This window comes from Erpetoichthys calabaricus, chromosome 12 (assembly GCF_900747795.2).
Source record: "Erpetoichthys calabaricus chromosome 12, fErpCal1.3, whole genome shotgun sequence".
NCBI lineage: Eukaryota > Metazoa > Chordata > Cladistia > Polypteriformes > Polypteridae > Erpetoichthys > Erpetoichthys calabaricus.
This window is the reverse complement of record NC_041405.2, coordinates 145,945,415-145,966,281: the sequence shown is the minus strand read 5'-3', so window position 1 is coordinate 145,966,281 and position 20,867 is coordinate 145,945,415. Positions and strand designations below refer to the sequence as shown.

Sequence of the window (20,867 nt, the reverse complement as noted above, 5' to 3'; positions counted from 1 at the left end):
TTTCCTCCGCAGGGTGTCTGGGCTTTCCCTTAAAGATAGGGTGAAAAGCTTAGTCATCCGGGAGGGGCTCAGAGTAGAGCCGCTGCTCCTCCGCATCGAGAGGAGTCAGATGAGGTGGCTCGGGCATCTGATCAGGATGCCTCCTGGACGCCTCCCTGGTGAGGTGTTCTGGGCACGTCTAACCGGGAGGAGGCCCCGGGGAAGACCCAGGACACGCTGGAGGGACTATGTCTCTCGACTGGCCTGGGAACGCCTTGGGATTCTCCCGGAAGAGCTAGAAGAAGTGGCCGGGGAGAGGGAAGTCTGGGCATCTCTGCTCAAGCTGCTGCCCCCGCGACCCGACCTCGGATAAGCGGGAGACAATGGATGGATGGATGGATGGATGGTTAAGATCCCACAAGTCTAACAACAGGCAGCAAGACAGTCCCGAGTACTATGCCTAGTCCCCTACTGTACTACACATATTACTGTACATAAGTGACTGTCTTGTACCACTTTTACACTAAACATAAAAGGGAGTACAGACATGTCAGACTATGTGTACATATGCAATGAAAGAAACCATCAATGATTAAGAATTAAGCTGGCTTATAGGAGTAATAATACACAAACATACACACACATCCACTGTATCTAAATCTATATCTAGATCAACAGATATCTAGATCGATCGATGTCTAGATTGATAGATATTTAGATCGATTGATGTCTAGATCGATAAATTGATCGATATACAAACACACACACACCCCTCTGCCATGGCCTTTGACACTGTTATCAAATTATTTTACTTGATCACGCTCTCTATTTCAGCCTAGACAGATTCAGATGATATGGCTGCATTCATTCAAGAATGCTCTGTTAGAGAGAATTCTGTGGTGCCCTTAGGGTTTGATTCTTGGTCCATTATTAATTTATTTATATATGCTACTGTCAGCTGTCATTATTCATAGCTTCAATGTTTTCTTTCTTCAGTATGCTATGATGCTTAACTACATCTGCCCCTGGAACCTGATGCCTTTAACTCCCTTCTCTCTCTGACTGCATTGATGCCATTAAAGGCTGAATAGGCGCCAAAGTAAAACACACAGGTGTGTTTGATTGTTTTCTTTATGCAAACACATTAGAAAGTTAAAAAAAAATAATTTGTCCACAGAAAATGCAGGAGCTTGAGGCATTCAATAAAAAGACTGACTTAGTCATCAGTAATAGTGAACAGCTTTACATACAGTGCATCTGGAAAGTATTCACAGCGCATCACTTTTTCCACATTTTGTTATGTTACAGCCTTATTCCAAAATGGATTAAATTCATTTTTTTCCTCAGAATTCTACACATAATACCCCATAATGACAACGTGAAAAGAAGTTTACTTGAGATTTTTGCAAATTTATTAAAAATAAAAAAATTGAGAAAGCACATGTACATAAGTATTCACAGCCTTTGCCATGAAGCTCAAAATTGAGCTCAGGTACATCCTGTTTCCCCTGATCATCCTTGAGATGTTTCTGCAGCTTAATTGGAGTCCACCTGTGGTAAATTCAGTTGATTGGACAGGATTTGGAAAGGCACACACCTGTCTATAGAAGGTCCCACAGTTGACAGTTCATGTCAGAGCACAAACTAAGCATGAAGTCAAAGGAATTGTCTGTAGATCTCCAAGACAGGATTGTCTCGAGGCACAAATCTGGGGAAGGTTACAGAAAAATTTCTGCTGCTTTGAAGGTCCCAATGAGCACAGTGGCCTCCATCATCCGTAAGTGGAATAAGTTCGAAACCACCAGGACTCTTCCTAGAGATGGTCGGCCATCTAAACTGAGAGATCGGGGGAGAAGGGCCTTAGTCAGGGAGGTGACCAAGAACCCGATGGTCACTCTGTCAGAGCTCCAGAGGTCATCTGTGGAGAGAGGAGAACCTTCCAGAAGGACAACCATCTCTGAAGCAATCCACCAATCAGGCCTGTATGGTAGAGTGGCCAGACGGAAGCCACTCCTTAGTAAAAGGCACATGGCAGCCTGCCTGGAGTTTGCCAAAAGGCACCTGAAGGACTCTCAGACCATGAGAAAGAAAATTCTCTGGTCTGATGAGACAAAGATTGAACTCTTTGGTGTGAATGCCAGGCGTCACAGTTGGAGGAAACCAGGCACCGCTCATCACCAGGCCAATGCCATCCCTACAGTGAAGCATGGTGGTGGCAGCATCATGCTGTGGGGATATTTTTCAGCGGCAGGAACTGGAAGACTAGTCAGGATAAAGGGAAAGATGACTGCAACAATGTACAGAGACATCCTGGATGAAAACCTGCTCCAGAGCACTCTTGACCTCAGTCTGGTGCAACGGTTCATCTTTCAGCGGGACAACGACCCTAAGCACACAGCCAAGATATCAAAAGAGTGGCTTCAGGACAACTCTGTTAATGTCCTTGAGTGGCCCAGCCAGAGCCCAGACTTGAATCTGATTGAACATCTCTGGAGAGATCTTAAAATGGCTGTGCACCGACACTTCCCATCCAACCTGATGGAGCTTGAGAGGTGCTGCAAAGAGGAATAGGCGAAACTGGCTAAGGATAGGTGTGCCAAGCTTGTGGCATCATATTCAAAAAGACTTGAGGCTGTAATTGCTGCCAAAGGTGCATCGACAAAGTATTGAGCAAAGGCTGTGAATACTTATGTACATGGGATTTCTCAGTTTTTTTATTTTTAATAAATTTGCAAAAATCTCAAGTAAACTTTTTTCACATTGTCATTATGGGGTGTTGTGTGTAGAATTCTGAGGAAAAAAAATGAATTTAATCCATTTTGGAATAAGGCTGTAACATAACAAAATGTGGAAAAAGTGATGCGCTGTGAATACTTTCCAGATGCACTGTATATTAAAATAAATATATTGCAATGGGGAACACAGGGATTAGCACTACTGCCTCCCACATCCATTGACCCAGAGTTTGCCCATTCTTTCAGAGTACACCTTGGGTGTGGAGTTTTTCTCCTGTATCGCAAAGGAGAACAGGTATGTCTGGGCAGAGTTAAGTGTTCCTTGCAAATTCCACTTTGGAAATTTTCATTGTAAATTAAAAGCACGGCCAAGTTAACACCACAGCTGTTTGTTTGCATGTATACAATATAAACACATATAATGCCTTGCTCGCTGGACTAAGAAGGTTAAGGAATTGGATAGATAGACAGATGCTTTCATATTTACTTACCCAACTGTTATTTTACACATTTGCATACAAGACCCAAATAAATAATACACAAGTGCTACTGATGTCATCTGTCATTCCACTTTCCAAATTACTGAAAAAGTTCAGAGTCACCTGGTCCAGATGCCTATTCTAGCAGCATCATATGAGATGTGGGGAAAAAATGGTCATATTGTACTCATCTGTCTCCATATAAACATTAAATAGACATAAAAATAGTACACTACACTTTAAAGTGTAGTTTAAACATGAAGTGTCCGCGTTGGGTGTGAGGGCAGATGACAAAAATGACAACAGATTTGGAGACAAGCATGCAGATTTTGCTGTGCACGGCGCATGGAAATTTGGAAAACTTCATAGCACGGCAGCCATGTATCCACAATGGTGATAAGCAAAAACATTTGAAACACATTTGGTTGCTCACCGTGCGCATGCTTTGCATTGCATTCTGTGCCATGACTTCATGCAGTAAGTATAAACCAGGCTTTTTACACTTAATTATGAATTATTTATCAGATGAAAAATATATAGACTAATGAATTATTCATCCTAACATAACACAACATCTTAAAGATTTTGTTTCATACATGCAAGGACAAGCTTCAGAAATGCTATGTATGACTTATAGTAAAACTATTCATACCTGATGAAAGCCTAAAGTGCAGTGATTATGGTAAATTACGCAAATTTGAAAAAATGCAAGCGAGGTGCTGCCATAAACATAAGTTGACTGAGAAATTTTTATTGATCATATGCTTTAAATTTAAATAACAGACAATTGTTATACATATAACAAACATACACACACAGCAAATACTGATGGAACTCACTCACTTTCATATAAATATGCAACAAATCTGTTTCAGAGCAAATCATTACCATTACAAAGTCTAACTGCTGAAAGTACAAATGGTCCCTTATATCACATTTTATTCTATGTTGCAGAACTCTATCCCATTAGAACAATTATTGCACAAACAGGCCATTTTGCCAGACAAAGTCTCATCAGTCCTATTCATCTACTCTCTTCCAAATTATATCATGACTAGGGGGCTCTGCACCCTGCATGCTTTGCTCGTCAACCCCCGGGCAGGCGCTATGCGCCAGTCACTTCGCGTCTCTACCGCTAGCATATGTGGATTTCACTTTCACCAAACAACAAATCTTTTAATTCTCGCGGATACGTCTCTTCATTGGGAAGAAACACTACTTTTCCCTGATGTCAACATGAATTATACGATCTACAAGTCTCCGACTTAAAGCCAAACAATATCTACATACTTCTGTCATACCACCTATGTCCATATATTCGATCTGTTTTCGCTGTTCCATTATTTCACAGAGTAATAATTTCTGTTTGTTAGCGCTAATGAGATCTTTACTATCAGTTTTTTCAGACTTTCGAATTTTAGTACTTTCATATTCGCTAACCTGCTCTGCATGTGTATCGTGCCAATGTTTTTGAACCTCTTTATGACATTCTACTTTGTCTCCTACTCTTTGTCTTTTATTTCGGTTGGAGCCGAGAGCACAGGAACTTTGTCTGACAATAGCACTCACATGAATGAGAAGTGATTGGACCGTGAGCGTGGTTGTAAATGTTTGAGAGGAGGGCGGGACTTGTTAAAATCTCTTGGCAAAAAGTCTTGTCTCACGGGATCTGAAATTATGTCTGAGAAATTCTCGTCTCAGAATTTCCTTTCATAATAGAGAGATATGTTTCAACTATTCCTAGAATCCTTTTCTGTTTCACACTACTTGTAAATCAATGCCAGGCATCTGTAACTCTCCGAGTGAAGGAAAACGTTTCTGACATTTGTGTGAAATCTACTCTGTAACTAGAGGTAAAAAATAACTAAACAGCACTGCAATTTGTGAGCCAAATATCCTTACATTTAGTGTGCATACATACATAAGGGCAGAATACTGTACAAGGCTTGCTAACAAGTTGAAGATTTTTTTCCTGGCAATGTCAGATCTGTAAGATAATAATAATAAGAAGAATCCATTACATTTATATAGCGCTTTTCTCAGTACTCAAAGCGCTATCCACACAGGGAGGAACCGGGAAGATGGAACCTTAAAAGCTTTTAGTGATTGCAGCAGGTTCAGTGTTCACAGATAATGAAAGAAAGTGTCATATTGGGAGATGTGAGCCTAATTCGTATATTGCACGGGTCAAACAGCAAATAGCTCACTGAATGTGCTAAAGTGGAAGAACAGAGCCTAACCCATTGATAGTATTGGTCAGTGGAATGTACGAGTATAAAGCCTGGTGGAGCTTCATTCAGCTGGAAGACACCTTGTACAGATCCAAAAAGCCTGCATCTAGCATGAATTGCCTAATCCAAAGATGGGCATACAATTGTCAAAGATCCCACTGAAAAACTGTAAGACAACCATATTATTCCATGGAATGTCTTCCTCTGTATGTATGTATGTATGTATGTATGTATGTATGTATGTATGTATGTATGTATTGTGGCAGACGACCAGGGACCTCGCCCCACCGGGACGCCTGGAGAAGGGAAGGACCGGGAAAGGAGCAATATTTTCCCTGGAGCACAAGAGGGCAGCCCCCTTGGATTACATCAGGGCCACGGATTGGGAACTTGGAACCTCAACCCTGTTGAGGTCCGTGGCCACCGCCAGGGGGCGCCTGGATGATCCCAGAACCCTAGATGGCAGCACTTCTACCACACCAGGAAGTGCTGCCAGAAGAGGAACCAAATGCATCTGCAGTGCTTCCGGGTGCCCATGCAGCACTTCTGCCACACCAGGAAGTGCTGCAGGAAGTTCATCAGGGTGTACCTGGAGCACATCCGGGTGCAACATAAAAGGGGCCACCTCACTCCATTCAGGGAGCCGTAGTTGGGTGGCAGAGGACAGAGCTTGTGAGAGAGGAGTGGAGGCGGCCAAGGAAAGGAAAGAAAAGAGGACTGTGAGCTATTGGTGAATTGGTGGGTGCTGTGTGCAGAAAAAGAAAAATAATAAAAACTGAAAGGAAAGGAAAGAGGACTGTGAGCTATTTGTGCATTGGTGGGTGCTGTGTGCAGAAGAAGAAAAATAATAAAAACGTGTGTTGTGGGATGTTTTGTCTTGGTGTCTGTCTGTAGCCGGGCTGGTCTTTCACAGTATGTACAGTATGTATATTTTATATACTGTAATGCAGGGGTATCATGGCGGGCCACTGTGGATGCAGGCTTTTATTGTAACTCTTTTGTTAATTAGTGACCAGTTTCTTTTACTAATTAACTTCCACTGCCTTATTTGAAATTGACTTGCTATTTCAGACACACATGACCAGCTAACCTGTGTCCATCATACAATATCTGAAAATAAAGAAAGGTGAAGGTCTTAGTAATGTTGATCTGCTCAGGTGCATAAAACATTTTGATGGTTCTCTAAGAAAAAAGAAAACCAAGTGTTTTGAAATTATCTTCAGAATAAGAGTCACCAGCAAGCAATGGAGGTAAATAACTGGTTTCATTAACAATGAGAATAGTCTTCAAATTAAGAAACTGGTTGGAGAGAAATAGGTTGGAGTTAGCTGGTCATCTGTTAGCTCAGTTCACGTGTCATTTTTGTTTGGCTGCTGTTTAAGGGGAAAAAAAAAAAAAAGAAAGAAAATCAAAAAAAAAAGGACTGAGTCTTTAAAAACACAGCAGTCGAAAGGAAGAGAAGTAAATTAACAGCAGAAATTGGTCCGTGATGAAGAAAGTGGCAGGAAGGAAGACCAGCAGCCACAAAAGCCCTCCAAGATCAGAGATGCGACCACCTTGCTGTAATATATATTAATAATGAAAGCTGTATTTAAAAGCAAGTTTAATATATCCTTTCCTTATTATCGTATTTCTCCTTTCTAAATATCCTCGCCACAGTCACTGGAAAGGGATGGTTTAAAGTAGGAGCTGCAATTCTCAAGGAACACATTCCTAGAGAGCATGTTCCCATTTGGATACATACCCTTAAATAGTTTGTATCTGTCACTGCATGGTCTTGTTGAAGTCATAAAGTAACAACTGGAATCTACTGTACTGAGTCCCTCCTTATCTTTGAACACTTCAGACATGTTGTTCCTGAGGTCTGGTTAAAGGTTCAACTGCTTTAATCATTCCTCAGAGCTTATAAATAATGTTCCTGGAATCAACCTAGTCGCTGTAATTTCTCTAGAACTGGTTTTCTTTTGTAATAAGGAGATCAAAACACAGCACTCCAGATCAGGGCAGAAGCTATACCTGTTCATACTCATCTCATCGATCCAACTGACTTGGCCTATTTTAGTCAAGTATTACAGTTTAACTTTAATAAAGCAAATTTACAAAGGCACAGATCAGAATAAATAATTTCCCCTTAGGGACAAATAAAGTTCTGTCTATCCATTTATCTATCTAATGCAAAATAGAAACATAACACACTTGAGTTATTAATAATGCAAATAAATAGTTAATGAAATGCATTATACAGCTTGCAATTGTATGATAACATATAATAAGAAATACAGTATTTACTTGTGGTAATTAGAAATACTTGGCAGCTTCTAAAATTATTAATATGAAAATCTTAAAATTTATATTTGTACACTGATGAAGATCTAAATCTCATTAATTCAGAATTTGATTTGTACAGTTTACAAGTCTATAATACTATAGTAAATAAGTATAGCTTGGTCTCTTATTGTATCAGTAGGCTTATGTACAGAAAAATCAACAGCAGCAAAAACACTCACACTGCAAAAATTATTAGCACTGGATTTCTGTGACATGTCATGTATAATGTAATAAATACAGTGTACACCGAATACATATGCATAAATGCAACTTCAAAAGATATTCTAAAATGGGCACCACAAGCAATATCAAATATGTACTGTATATATCGCCTGTTGCAATGTGCAAAATTAACTCAAGGGATGAAGGCAACAGGAAATTTATTTGATGACAAACTATACACAAACTACTGCTTTTACAGGAGAGATGAAACACTTTTAAACAAGGTCAAAAAGTGACATTATCCTGTCTAACCAAGAATAACAGTTAAAGGAGAGCCAATAATTGCCAACCACCATTGGACTGATATGGTTTTCATCATTTTTTTTTCTTTTTAAGGTGGGCACATTAATTGACTTGAGCGATTCAGTAAAGTGACGTTTCAAACTATTCCCTCATGGATTCAAACGCATCAATTCATATTGCCCAAATATTAAAAGGCTAACAGAGTGGAGAAAAGCAGAAGATTTCTGTTCTCTGTGAGGCAAGTTGCAGTCAGTTGTTAATTTAAGTAAGTATTACATTCACAGATTAGCTTTATTTCAGGTTGAACTTGATCTGCAATACATAAAATATAACTCTGCAATCTACTCAATCCAATAGATAGATAGATAGATAGATAGATACTACAGCATCATGGACAGCCAAAGCAACAAAAGGCACAAGACCCACTCAGATACAGAGCCAAAATGATTTAATTAAGAACTGCCAGTTCTCCTACTATACATATCTTTGGGAATATGGGATGAAAACACAAAGGAAATGGGAGAACATGTAAAGTCTACATGAACAACTACCAGGTGTGGGATTTGAGCCCAGGACTGCTAGATCAATGACGAAGACAAACTAACTGCTATACCACTTTGCCACAGTGGATCTGAACACAAACAAAAAATAACTTCATGCTCATATTCAAAAAAGCTGCAATTTATACATTTTGATTAACTCACCATTCTAACCAGGCACTATAAGTGTGTGGGTTAATATGTTGGTAGGCCAGTTCATGTCCTGGCACTTTAGGCACATGGCAGGAATTAACAATGGATAATGCTGCCAGGGTGAGGTCTGCAAACATTGAATTAAATTACCTCAACAGTAGAATGAATGGATGCTCAACTCAATGAAAATCTGTATAATTTAATTATAATTATTATTACCACCATCCAGGGAAGGTCTCTGCCTAGCTGAAAAGACTCACACCAGACATTTGTAGCTGTGAACTTGATTAAGCCCATTTGAGAATGCTATTATTATCTTTTTTTGGTATGGCGAAGAAGGAGTTTGTACAATTCAAAATAACACAAGAATGATGCATACAACCAACAAAAAATAAATACGCTTTTAATTGTGTATATAGCAGCCTTCTCATAGTAAATGCAATCTTAGACTACTTTATTGCTATAACAATTTCTTCCCCTACTTCTATAATTAGAACATTGGAAGAAGTGACACATTTGGGATAATATAGCAAGTCAGAGATGGAGATCAAAATAGTACAACCTTAATCAGGAGAACTAGTGATGTGCGGATATAAATCAGACGATTTTCACTTAAAAAAAAAAAAAAAAAAAACCTGTTTGGTGATTGGTAGATTCCCCAATCACAAAAAATGCTTTTATCGGCATCTACTACTCTAAGCATCACTGTAATTTAGTTGTAGTATTATAGTAGTTAAGCTGGCAAACATCTTTTTTTGCTGCAAGCTTTGTGTAAACAGAGAGCAGTAAGGCACACGATAAGCAAGCTTCGTATATGAAGTATAGGGAAAGTATTGTAATCGTCCAAAAATTCGATTTCAAGATTTTGAGGAATTTCAACGTTTTAGACCTCCCCGAGTCTGAAAATACCATTTTTGGAATTATATCTGTGCGTCTGTCTGTGTGTGTAAACACGATAACTTGGATACGGTTTCACTTGGGTCACCCAAATTTTGCATGCAAGTATTAGGTACTAAAAGCAGATTTTCTATCAACTTTTCAGCTATTTCCACTAACTGCAAGTGGTACTTTTTTTTATTCATACTGCTGCAGAGTCCGATTTATTCAACTTTACTTTTATAATAATTGTTCAATATATTATTAATTTAATTTGTTCTTGATGGTTCTTTAAATGTACATAATATAAAAATATAATCAGTGTCCTGCAGTTTACTCCTCAAATATCCATCCCCATATCCGACTTACAAGAAAGTCAAGGGGAGACCACTCCCGATTTTGTTAGGTGCAGCAGTTCATATTTTCATTAGAAAAAGATGAGATAAAGAATTTGAAATGGCTGCTTAGTAAACAAAAGGCTTGCTAGCTTATCAGAAAAATGTGTCTATTTTACTCATAAACTAACCTGTTAACCATGTTAGCGTTGTATCTTCTTGGTAAACATGTGAACTTTTGATAGATTTGAAGATTTTTCAAAGATTTGTAATGTGCTTCTTGTTTGTGTGCCATACAGTACAAATTATGGTAAACAATTATTGAATAATTAAAATGGCAAGTTATATTTATAATTACACCTTAAGAATTAAGAATGTTTAGCTGGTACAGTGGGGGAAAAGTGTATAAATATAGTAAATGTATATTTGAACAGCAAAGAAAAGCTGTACTGAAATTTATAATTATAATCTATAAGTACATTCATTGGACAGTTGGAAGTCAGAAAAGCGAGACTGCGTTGGTTTGGAAATGTACGGAGGAGAGATGCTGGGTATATTGGGAGAAGAATCTTAAGCATAGAGCTGACAGGTAAGGGGAAGAGAGGAAGGCCTAAGCAAAGGTTTATGGATGTGGTGAGAGAGGACATGCAGGTGATGGGGGTGACCGAGCAAGATAAAGAGGACAGAAAAATATGGAAGAAGATTATCTGCTGTGGCGACCCCTAACGGGAGCAGCTGAAAGAAGAAGAAGTGCATGCATATTTACATTTAAGCAGTGTTCAACTAAATCAAAGTGTGAGAAAGTATAAATCTTTTTATTACACAGATGGCAAAAACTAGTTCTTTAAATTAAGCCTTGTTTCAGATAAGTACATTACATAAGAAATTAAACAATGTGACAGAATGTACTTATAAGAAGCATTTTAGTTTTAATGCAATATGCATTACGGATAAATATATTCTCTGCGTATTTTATTAGTTTAAAAAAAGTTCATATTTTAAGGGAATTTTATTTATTTTAGTATTTTTATGGTCACTGAACAATAAGCCTGCAGAATTTCATTTTACTGTTAATTTTTTTTTTTTTTTAAACGACACCACCTCTCGTTATAATTGAATTTAAAAAAAAAAAAAACAAGTTAACACCTTAATATTTAGCAAAAGGCTTCTCCATGTCTGGTTATGCAGGAGCTAAGTGTGATATATTTAAAGAGATAAAGAAATGAAGGGAAACAAATATTGGAACGTTTTTTTGGATGGACTGACTTACAGATTAAATTTGTATGTCAAGTACTATGTTACTCAAGGACCACCCATATATTTTTTTTGTGTAGGACACCATTTCAGTTAACAACCTTAACCACTACAGAAGAACGGTTTGTATATTTTATATAACTGAAATATTGGCATATTACTTGCTCGGTTCTCCCAGTCACTTAATGGCGAGGATTCATCTGACAATACTTACAGCTAAATTCTTTCCTAATGAAGCTACACAGCCTATACAAAAAAAATCTAGACATGGTAGAGGGGCATCCATACTTAAAAACAGAGACAGAAAAGCAGATAAATTCAGATGAGAATAGACAGAGATGAGGACCAGGATGCCAGCAGAGAGACTAGTTTGGAGCAGCTTTATTTGTACTATATACATTTACACTGTATATGGTTTTGTGACACAGCTAGTCAGGTACGGCACAAGTATTTCCATATTTCTACAGCTGAAAAATAAGCGTCTTATTTAAAGTCATTGGTAACAGCCTGCCACTTTGTGTTTAAAACGTTCATTTCCATGCCGCACTACTACGTTGCTGAGAAATTAAAAAACTTAGATTCCTGGCAAAAAATGAAATGAAAAATGTATAGACATCAAGATTGGATTGTCCTCCCTCCCAAACACTTTACTTACGTTTCATGTGTGCCAAAAAAGAATATATGATATTTATTCGGGGGTGGCTTCACTGCACCCTCAGCAACATCTTCGATCTAAGAAGAAAAAAAAAAAAAAGTGTAAATGGGATAAACATATTTTATAAAATTACTAAAATACCCTTATTGAATGTATATTTCAAGATGCCTCCGTCTCTGTGTAAGAGCCATTTGCTAGTTATTTAAGTTATATTAAATGTTTGCCTACAGTCAAAGTAAAAAGTATGTGAACCCCTAGGAATTATCTATATTTATATCTAATTCCCATATAAAACATGGTCGTATCTTCATGTCAGTCACAATAATGAACAAACACAGTCTCCTATAACTAAAGATACACAGATTTTCAGAGAATTTTTGACCAAATTGAATAAATCATTCAAACTGTGAAACTGAAGGTTGGAAAAAGTACAGAGCATCCGGAAAGTATTCACAGTGCATCACTTTTTCCACATTTTGTTATGTTACAGCCTTATTCCAAAATGGATTAAATTCATTTTTTTCCTCAGAATTCTACACACAACACCCCATAATGACAACGTGAAAAAAGTTTACTTGAGGTTTTTGGAAATTTATTAAAAATAAAAAAATTGAGAAAGCACATGCACATAAGTATTCACAGCCTTTGCCGTGAAGCTCAAAATTGAGCTCAGGTGCATCCTGTTTCCCCTGATCATCCTTGAGATGTTTCTGCAGCTTAATTCGAGTCCACCTGTGGTAAATTCAGTTGATTGGACATGATTTGGAAAGGCACACACCTGTCTATATAAGGTCCCACAGTTGACAGTTCATGTCAGAGCACAAATCAAGCATGAAGTCAAAGGAATTGCCTGTAGACCTCCGAGACAGGATTGTCTCGAGGCACAAATCTGGGGAAGGTTACAGAAAAATTTCTGCTGCTTTGAAGGTCCCAATGAGCACAGTGGCCTCCATCATCCGTAAGTGGAAGAAGTTTGAAACCACCAGGACTCTTCCTAGAGCTGGCCGGCCATCTAAACTGAGCGATCGGGGGAGAAAGGCCTTAGTCAGGGAGGAGACCATGAACCCGATGGTCACTCTGTCAGAGCTCCAGAGGTCCTCTGTGGAGAGAGAAGAACCTTCCAGAAGGACAACCATCTCTGCAGCAATCCACCAATCAGGCATGTATGGTAGAGTGGCCAGATGGAAGCCACTCCTTAGTAAAAGGCACATAGCAGCCCGCCTGGAGTTTGCCAAAAGGCACCTGAAGGACTCTCAGACCATGAGAAAGAAAATTCTCTGGTCTGATGAGACCAAGATTAAACTCTTTAGTGTGAATGCCAGGCATCATGTTTGAAGGAAACCTGGCACCATCCCTACAGTGAAGCATGGTGGTGGCAGCATCATGCTGTGGGGATGTTTTTCAGCGGCAGGAACTGGGAGACTAGTCAGGATAAAGGGAAAGATGACTGCAGCAATGTACAGAGACATCCTGGATGAAAACCTGCTCCAGAGCGCTCTTGACCTCAGACTGGGGTGACGGTTCATCTTTCAGCAGGACAACGACCCTAAGCACACAGCCAAGATATCAAAGGAGTGGCTTCAGGACAACCCTGTGAATGTCCTTGAGTGGCCCAGCCAGAGTCCAGACTTGAATCCGATTGAACATCTCTGAAGATCTCTTAAAATGGCTGTGCACCGATGCTTCCCATCCAACCTGATGGAGCTTGAGAGGTGCTGCAAAGAGGAATGGGTGAAACTGGCCAATGATAGGTGTGCCAAGCTTGTGGCAACATATTCAAAAAGACTTGAGGCTGTAATTGCTGCCAAAGGTGCATCGACAAAGTATTGAGCAAAGGCTGTGAATACTTATGTACATGGGATTTCTCAGTTTTTTAATTTTAATAAATTTGCAAAAAACCTCAAGTAAACGTTTTTCACGTTGTCATTATGGGGTGTTGTGTGTAGAATTCTGAGGAAAAAATTGAATTTAATCCATTTTGGAATAAGGCTGTAACATAACAAAATGTGGAAAAAGTGATGTGCTGTGAATACTTTCCGGATGCACCTGTAAGTGAGCCCTAAGCTAATGACTTTTTAAAAAGCTCATTGCAGTCCGAATTTAGCACACCTGGAGTCCATTCAATGAAACGAGTTCAGAGGTGTGGCCGAGAATTACTCTGATTGATAAAAAACACTAAAGTTTGACTTTGAGCTTTTGACAAGAAGCATATCCAGATGGGAATCATGCCTTGCACAAAAGAGCTGTCTGATGAGCTGCGATCGAGAATTGTTCAACTACATAAGGCTGGAAAGGGTTACAAAGTCATCTCAAAGATTTTAGATATTCATCAGTCAACTGTTAGGCAAGTTGTCTATAAATGGAGACAATTTGATATTGTGGCTACTCTGCCTATAAGTGGGCACCCTGTCAAGATGACCCCAAGAGCACAACGCAAAGTCAGCAATGAGGTACAAAAGAACCCTAGAGTGACAGCTAAGGACTTGAAGAAGTCATTAGAACTAGATAACATCTCTGTACATGAGTCAACTATACGCAAAACACTGAACAAGAAAGGAGTCCATGGATGGACACCAAGAAGGAAGCCACTACTACCATAAAAGAACATTGCTGAACGCCTGAAGTTTCCGAAAGAGCACTTGGACACTCCACAACGGTACTGGGAAAATGTTTTGTGGAGTGATGAAACCAAAATTGAACTATTTGGGAGGAACAAGCAGAGCTTCATTTGGCATAAAAAGGGCACTGCATATCAACATCAAAACATCATCCCTACAGTAAAGTATGGTGGAGGGAACATCATGATTTGGGCCTGCTTTGCTGCATCAGGGCCTGGACAGCTTGCCATCATTGAGGGGAAAATTAATTCACAGGTTTATCAACAAATTCTCCAGGATAATGGGAGGGTGTCTGTCCGTCAACTTAAGCTCAGAAGAGGCTGGGTGATGTAACAGGACAATGTTACCCCAAACATCACAGCGCAATGGCTTCAGAAGAACAAACTCCGCCTTTTGGAGTGGCCCAGTCAGAGCCCAGACCTCAGTCCTATTGAGATGCTGTGGAATGACTTGAAGAGAGCCATACACAGAAGACAACCAAAGACTATGGAAGAGTTAAGGCAGTTCTGCAGGGAAGAATGGGCTAAAATTCCCTCTGCACGATGTGCAGGTCTGATCTGCAGTTACAGGAAGCACCTGGCTGAGGTCATTGCTGCCAAAGGAGGGTCAACCAGTTATTAAATCCCAAGGTTCACTTACTTTTTCTACTACCACTGTGAACTTTGAACACGTTTGTAAAATAAAGACATGAAAGAGAAGAATTTTTTGTGTGTCATTGGCTTAAGCTCATTGTGTATATCAGTACCTGTGACTTAGATGAAGAGCAGATCACATTTTATGACCAATTCATGCAGTAAACCAGATAATTCCTAGGGGTTCATATACTTTTTACTTTGACTGTATATATTAGTGCATAGTCTATGGGAGGTTCTTATAATCCCCACAAGCTGAATTGAATTGGTGTATTCTAATGATTTCTTGTCTCTCTGATTGCAGATTAGTTAGTTAGTGACCTGTCTTGCCGTGCGTAAGACATGGAGGACACATGGTTTCAAACTGTGTCTTAACGTGCTCAGTTGTATGTGCAGAGCCGTACGTTTAAAACGTACTGACTGTGAAGTAAAGCATAGAGAAATAACTCATCCTTAAGTATAGAAACAATTGGAAGTTTAGCAAGAAGAAACATTTTGCCTTTTTGTTTGCCTTTTATTCTATGTGTATAACAACTCCTCTCTATTCTTGTGTGGATTGTTTGCTTGAATTTTTCACTAAACCTTTTAAAATGAACTTTTGGACTGAGAAGTTTCTTTCGGCACGTGTTTGACCCGTGCTTGATCCTGCCTTACCTTCCAGCAGCTACACTCTGGGAAATTACATTAATGAAAGCAAACAGCCACCTGTGCTCATAACAATGCTATTATTATACACGCTACCTGTAGAAGATTATAATTGGAATTAGTGATAACAGTATCTCTAACAGATGGTTTTAACCCCCAGATTATAGCAAGATGAATGAAATGCTACAAATGTCAAGACTTTCTGTAGCTTGTAATTTATAAAAATCTAGACACCCGCCAGCCCCGACACCCCCCCTACAGGTGACCTAATTTCAAGACTAATTACAACTAGTTGTAAACAAAATAATAAGCAAAACATGAATCACATTTTCACATTCACATTCTGTTAGTTAAGCATTTGACACAAGTGATAAAATGAAAATAAAAAAACTAAAAAAACAGTTTCTTATGTGGGTGGCACAGTGACACAAGGACTGTCATTACTCTCTAACAACTCCAGAGTCCCAGGTTCAAAATCTGACTTTAGCACGGACTGTGTTCTCCCCATTACTACACAAAGTTTGTCACCACATCACAAACACATGCATGTTTGGCTCATTGGTGCCTTTTTTTTTGGCCACAGCCAACATAATCAACTAAATCCCCATGAAATCCTGTAAGTGACAAAGCTGATAAAAAAGCAAATTTAGGGGAAAAAAATCAATTTAAGTTAGTAACTTAACCTGCCCGCAGAGCAAGTATTGCCTCATGCACATTTTTTGATCACGTTCTGCGTCCTAAAACTGCCATCAGAGCTGTAGACTGGGAAGCTGCCATTTCACACAAGAACATAAGAAATTTGCCAGATAAGAGAAGACCATTCAGCCCATTATGACCCGTTTGTTTCATTAATAGCTAAGCTATCCCAGTATCTCATCCAGATAATACTTTCTGGTTCATGGCTCCAGCAGACCCCCATGACCCTGTAGTTAGGATACAGTGGGTTGGATAATGGATGGATGTCTCAATACTTTGTTCCAGATTCTCTCAACTCTTTGCGTATAGAGGTGCTTCCAGACTCCAGTTGTAAATGCAGTTTCCCCCTTAAATTCCAATGGTGTCACTGAGTATGTGATTGACAATTAAGGTGAAAGAATTCTGCTGGATTTACTATATTACTGCCTTTGAAAACCTGGGTTAAGTCCTCAGTCTCTTGTGCTTAAGGCTACTCTGTAAGATCTAGAGAAGGGTTTCTCAGGTTCAGTCCTGGGGTCGCAGGTTTTCATTCCAGTTTCACTTTCCAAAATTTCTTTTATGGTATTCTTTTTAATTCTCTTTTTTCCTCTGGATTTCCCTTCTTTAAATTGTTCCCACATACTGATAACTAGTGATGAACAGTGACAGGTAAATGCTAAAGGGGAGCAGCTCCTTCAGTAACCTGCTCATTCATGTGTTAATTATAAGAGAAAAGAAAAAAAGGCTAAAATGTAAGTGTAAAGGTAATGTAATGTATTACAATCCAAATGACTCACACAGCCCCTTTTCAACATACTAAAAATTCCACTGTTTTCACAGTGCCTTAGATTCCATTGCCTCTGCAGTGATGAGGGTGACTTCTGTAATGAAGCACTCAGAATGAGGAGGTTTTTCATTGATAGAGGGATTCCCAACTCATGTTACAGAAAGGGCCCTCAATCAAGCCAGTAGCAGACCTCACAACAGTCACTCTAAAGGGAACACCAATAATGAAACCTGCACCCAGCTGTTCCTACCATTCCACCCTAACACTCTCCCCCACAGGTTATTACATTTCTCCATCCTTCCACAGGAGCCTTTTCAACGGTCGACCACCTAAGCTACACAAACCTCTCACCTACAGCCCATTTCACTGAGGAAAGCCACATTTCTCCACTATGCAATTTAAGCTGCAGTAGGACCCGTTGTGTCACTTGCAAATATGTCACCAACAATAACCATGTAACTGTTCCCTCTGGTGAATTAAACAGAAGACAACAGGCCTCTTGCCAGTCGAAAAATCTTATTTACTGCATTTCTTGCAGGAATTGCCCAGCCATCTACAAAGGTGATGCAGGGAGACATCTAACAGATCACTTCAGAGAACAAAGTCTATTGTAGAACATTCCATATGCTTTGATCACAGCCACATTGATTTTTCTTTTTGTTTGTGCTCTTCTACAAGGCTTTAAAGACACATCTCGAAGAAAAACAGAAGAAGCTAAGCTCATTCTCACACTGGGGACAAACATTTCTCCAGGTCTTAATGACAGCCAAACTTTGTAATCACTCCCTTCATCTTCTCTAATGGCAGCTTTTTACTTTCTTGTTACACCTATGCTCACCTTTTCTCCATTCATCTGCCCTGACTTTGTTCCCTCCTATATAATACCTGCTTGTTTCTTTTTGAGACGCAAACCTGATGAAGGCTATACAGCCTAAATGTTGCGTCTTTAACCTTCTTTTCAGCAGGGAACTAACCTTTAACCTTTTTGTTTCTTTTGCAGAAGCATATTGGCACAGAAGTTCATTAACTCCATAGAATATATCGGCACATTTTTCTGAATGCAAAATATGAGATGATAAAAGACCAGCTTATGAAACAATTAGACTGACCCACTGTTTTGTTAAACTGGCTGGAATTTTAAAAAAAACTGCAGCCACAGGTTGCATCCCAGGGGTAAACTTGAGAACCATTGATTCCAAATAAATGAATTAAATTTCCAATATAAATTAAAAAAAAAAAAAAAAAAAAAACACACTTTGCCACCAGAGCAAAAGTAAAAGTATTACCACAATGACAGCCAATCGATATTTATATTTCAGATCACAAGCCATTCCAAAGCAACTTACAAAGTTAACATAACAACAAGGTTTTCCACCAAGGGCGGCACGGTGGCACAGTAGGTAGCGCTGCTGCCTCGCAGTTAGGAGACCCGGGTTCTCCCTGCATGGAGTTTGCATGTTTTCCCTGTGTCTGCATAGGTTTCCTCCTACAGTCCAAAGACATGCAGGTTTAGTGCATTGGCGATTCTAAATTGTCCCTAGTGTGTGTGTGTGTGTGTGTGTGTGTGTGTGTGTGTACGCGCCCTGCGGTGGGCTAGCGCCCTGTGTTGGCTGGGATTGGCTCCAGCAGACCCCCGGATGGATGGATGGGTTTTCCACCAGAATCTCATTCATTCTATAAATATAATCATAAATTCACAAAACCGTCCATCAAGACTAAGTAGTCCTCTTCGTATCGGTGACCCAGTCAGTCTCCTACTCGTTATTACGTGTACGTGCATTGCTCCATTCCGTTCCATCGGGCAAAACGATTTGATCGGCAAAACCCATCTGACCAGGTCCCTAAACCGTCCCTGTCAACTTATCCAACTTGATCCTTATTTGTCCCTCCCTCTGTACAGACTCTTCGAAAGCACCTTCCAGCATCCGTGCTTCTCTACGTGCTTTCATCCATCTTGTGCAGAATGTGTGTACCATCCAAACCCTATCAGCAATTCACCGGCATGTCTCAGGTCCCTGCGCCTCACTCTAGCCTCCTGGAAAGCCGAGCTTCCCGCCCACCTTATCCCCTCGGGGAGCCCGGCCCGTTGCCCCATCATCTCAATAGCTCAATCCATTCGCGTCTCGGACCCGTCCACTCTCACCCTGGCTGGCCAGTGCGGGTATCCCTTCATCTTTGCGAACACCAGGTCTCCAGGCTGAAAGTCGTGCGGCATCTTAGCTCTCGATCTCTCAGCAGCTCGCGGTTCAGTGTTTATGCGGGAGCGCAAGACGACCGGCTGCCGGAAGAAGGTTAGTAGATGAGACGGGAAGTCCAGCCTCCGCCAGCAGCGATTGGTTAAAACACAAGTTCCTCAACGATTCATCCCGCCTCTATAAAAATGTAAAGATCGCGTTTACAGAGCTGTTATCTGTTTAAAATGTAATCATTATATTATGTTTTTACAATATGAAATGCAATGAAATGAAAAATGATAAAGTGAAAATAAAAGATAGACCATAAAACGATTTTTAATTGGAGCCCCCCGACTCACAGCCAGCCAATTGGATAAGAGCAGTTTGTGGGCGGGTCAAACGTAGTCATGTCTGCGGTGAACTAGAACTTTCTGTGACGGTGGATGTGTAAACGGAGAACACGTGCGTGTAGTAATTCACGCTGAAGGAGTTGTGACGAACTTTTACAAATGCAACTGTTCTGCACACAGCGGAGAAGATGAGTAAGGTTGTGATTTCGGGTATACTGGCCATTATAAACTTCACAAGACGAGTTCTTGCATCCAGAGATGCGCAGATCTGCGCAGTAACCTTCAAGCTTGCGTCTTGATTATTTGATTCCAAATGGTCGTTTGAGAATTTTTTTTAAATGAAATATAGTTCTGTTATACAGTAGATAAGTTTAATTTAAAGAGATGAACGTCTGAAACAGCGTAAACCCCCCAATTAAGAAGGCAGAAAGCGTTTGATAAGGTGCCACATGAGAGGTTGGGCATCAAATTAAAAGAAATGGAAGTTCAGGGTGAGGTTTGTAGAAGGGTGCAGAATTGGCTCAGACACAGGAAGCAGAGGATGATGGTGCGAGGAACCTCATCAGAATTGGCAGATGTTAAGAGTGGTGTCCAGCAGGGGTCAGTGCTAGGGCTGCTGCTATTTTTAATATATACTTTATAAATGATTTAGATAGGAATATAAGTAACAAGCTGGTTAAGTTTGCAGATGATACCAAGATAGTTTGATTGGCAGATAATTTGGAATCCGTTATATCATTACAGAAGGACTTGGATAGCATACAGGCTTGGGCAGATTTGTGGCAGATGAAATTTAATGTCAGTAAATATAAAGTATTACAGGAAGTAAAAATGTTAGGTTTGAATACACAATGGGCGGTCGGAAAATCGAGAGTATGAGAAGAATTTAGGAGTCATAGTGGACTCTAAGCTATCGACTTCCCGACAGTGTTCAAAAGCCATTAAGAACGCTAACAG

At 39.8% G+C, this 20,867-nt stretch overlaps 1 protein-coding gene across 1 annotated transcript in view; it reads right to left on the bottom strand.

Annotated features, from left to right (window-relative positions):
* Positions 1-19,696, bottom strand: part of hdgfl2 (HDGF like 2) — a 71,470-nt gene extending 51,774 nt beyond the window's left edge. Inside the window, exons 1-2 of the mRNA XM_028816500.2 lie at positions 19,530-19,696; positions 12,030-12,106 (exon numbers count right to left, since the gene is read on the bottom strand). Coding sequence (XP_028672333.1) covers positions 12,030-12,106; positions 19,530-19,601 — 149 coding nt within the window. The 5' untranslated portion in view covers positions 19,602-19,696. The remainder of the gene's footprint in view (positions 1-12,029; positions 12,107-19,529) is intronic.
* Positions 19,697-20,867: the final 1,171 nt, after the last annotated feature.